Source organism: Eimeria mitis, genomic scaffold (genome assembly GCF_000499745.2).
Source record: "Eimeria mitis Houghton genomic scaffold, Emh_scaff133, whole genome shotgun sequence".
Lineage (NCBI taxonomy): Eukaryota > Apicomplexa > Conoidasida > Eucoccidiorida > Eimeriidae > Eimeria > Eimeria mitis.
In genome coordinates this window covers 1-3,075 of record NW_013568790.1, presented here as the reverse complement: position 1 = coordinate 3,075, position 3,075 = coordinate 1, and the positions used below count along the sequence as shown (strand labels likewise).

The 3,075-nt window shown below is 26.2% G+C and overlaps 1 protein-coding gene across 1 annotated transcript in view; it reads left to right on the top strand.

The window, feature by feature from the left end:
- EMH_0093460 (uncharacterized protein) overlaps positions 1-1,034 on the top strand; it is a gene marked incomplete at both ends in the record, with an annotated part of 2,033 nt that extends 999 nt beyond the window's left edge. Inside the window, one exon of the mRNA XM_013494904.1 lies at positions 768-1,034. Within this exon, the coding sequence (XP_013350358.1) occupies positions 768-1,034 (267 nt within the window). The remainder of the gene's footprint in view (positions 1-767) is intronic.
- Positions 1,035-3,075: the final 2,041 nt, after the last annotated feature.

Genomic DNA, 3,075 nt, shown 5'->3' with positions numbered 1-3,075 from the left:
AAAAAAAAAAAAAAAAAAAAAAAAAAAAAAAAAAAAAAAAAAAAAAAAAAAAAAAAAAAAAATAAATGAAGACAAACCTGAGTGTGAGGGGTAACCCCCCTGACGCTGCTGCTCTTTTTCTTAGCTTTGCATAAAAAGAAGAAAGTTTAGTGCTTATGGCCGGTAGAGAACAATCCAGGGTGGGGTGGCAGTAAGCTCTGTATAAAAGGAGACAAAAGGAGACAGAAAAAGGAGACAGATAGAAGGAGACAGAAAAAGGAGACAGATAAAGGTGGGGGTGTATATAAAGAAAAAAGAAAAAAGAAAAAAGAAAAAAAAGAAAAAAAAGAAGAAAGTTTAGTGCTTATGGCCGGCAGAGAACAATCGAGGGTGGGGTGGCAGTAAGCTCTGTATATTAAAAAGAGAAAAAAGAAAGGAGACAGAAAAAGGAGAGATAGAAGGAGACAGCAGAAGGTGGGGGTGTATATAAAGAAGAAAGAGAAAAGAAAAAAGGAGACAAAAGAAAGGAGACAGCACAGGATGTGGGTGTATATAAAGAAAAAAGAAAAAAGGAGACGGAAAAAGAGAAAGAAAAAAAGAGAAAGAAAAAAGGAGACAGAACAAAGGAGACAGCAGAAGGTGTGAGTGTATATATACAGCAGAAAGAAAAAAGAAAAAAAAAGAAAAAAAAAGAAAAAAAAAGAAAAAAGGAGACAGAAAAAAGGAGACAGAGAAATTACACGCACAAAGAAGTAATAATAGTAACAACAAACCAGCATTTGCCTCAGCAGCAGCAGCAGCAACAGCAGCAGCAGCAACAACAGCAGCAACAGCAGCAGCCACAGCAACAGCAACAACAACAGCAGCACCAGCAGCAACACCAGCAGCAGCACCAGCAGCAACACCAGCACCAGCAACAACAACAGCACCACCAGCAGCAACACCAGCAGCAGCAGCAGCAACAGCAACACCAGCAGCAGCAACAGCAGCAGCAGCAGCAGCAGCATCATACCTCGCATAGAGAATATATTTTTGTAATATTTCTTGATCGATAGGTTCGTGTGCTTCTGTTGCTCTTATCTGTGCTTCAAGCTGCTGCACCCGCTGCTGCTGCTGCTGCTGCTGCTGCTGCTGCTGCTGCTGCTGCTGCTGCTGCTGCAGTTGAGAGACATTGGGGTGGTGCAGCTGGTGGTTTGTTAATACATACTCAGCCAAAGAGAAATCCTCATCAGCATCAGGCTGTATATACACCACAAATATTTATTTATATTTATATATTTATATTTATTTATTTATATTTATTTTTATTTTTATTTTTTTGTATTTATTTTTTTTATTTTTTTGTTTTTTTATTTTTTTATGTCGCTCAGTACACAGACGATGTCAGACCCTTTAATCTAAATACTATATAATACACTTATACTTATATTTATATTTATTTATATTTATTTATATTTATATTTATTTATATTTATTTATTTATTTATATTTATATATTTATAAATAAAAATATCTATTTATAAACATATTTATATAAACTTACAATACCTCTGAGTACACAGACGAGGTCAAACCCTCTAATCTAAATACTATATAACATAAACTTTTATATATATATATATATTAATATTTACATCTATATTAATATATTTATTTATATTTATTTATATTTATATTTATTTATTTATATTTGTTTATATTTATTTATTTATTTATATAAACTTACAATATCTCTGAGTACACAGACGAGGTCAAACCTAGATAAGAAGGGATACTATATAATACATCTATATTAATATATTTATTTATATTTATATTTATATTTATATTTATATTTATATTTATATTTATATTTATATTTATTTTTTTTATTTATAAATAAATATTTATATAAACTTACAATATCTCTGAGTACACAGACGAGGTCAAACCTAGATAAGATAGGATACTATATAATAGATTTATATTCATCTTTATATTTATTTATGTTTATTTATTTATATTTATATATTTATAAATAAAAAAAACAAATAAATATAAATATAAATATAAATATATTTATATAAACTTACAATATCTCTGAGTACACAGACGAGGTCAAACCTAGATAAGATAGGATACTATATAATACATTTATATTCATCTTTATATTTATTTATATTTATTTATTTATATTTATTTATTTATAAATAAAAAACTAAATAAATATAAATATAAATATAAATATAAATAAAAATATAAATATATAAACTTACAATATCTCTGAGTACACAGACGAGGTCAAACCTAGATAAGATAGGATCAGATAAATCCACGTTTTCGCGAAATGTATAAGAAGGAATATAACGACCTATAAAAAAAAAATAAAAAAAAAATAAATATAAATAAATAAATAAATAAATAAATATAAATAAATATAAATAAATAAATATGAATAAATGAACATAAATAAATAAATAAATATAAATATAAATATATATAAATATAGATGTTTTTATATAAAGGTGTAAGAAGGAATATAACGACCTATTAAAAAAAAATAAAAAAAATAAATAAACATAAAGAAAATAAATAAACACAAATATAAATAAATAAATATAAACATAAATAAATAAATATAAATATAAATAAATAAATAAAAGATAAATCCACGTTCTCACGAAATGTGTAAGAAGGAATATAACGACCTATTAAAAAAAATAAATATAAAAAAAAATAAAAAAAATAAAATAAATATAAATAAATAAATATAAATATGCAACGAGAACAGCACATCTAGCTTTGACGGATTATAAAAAACCCCAAAAAAACCAAAAAAACAAAAAAAAAACCAAAACAACTCAAACAAAAACAGAACAAGAAACACAAACACAAAGAAGAAAAAACAAAGAAGAAGAGAATTAAAGAAAAAAAAAGAAAAAAAGAAAAAAAAGAAAAAAAGAAAAAGAAAAAAAGAAAAGAAAAAGAGTACCGAATTTGGGGCTAGCAGCAGCAAGAACAGCACATCTAGCTTTGAGGGATTATAAAAAACCCAAAAAAAACCAAAAAAAACCAAAAAAAAACACAAAAAACTCAAAAAAAAAGCAAACAAAAGCA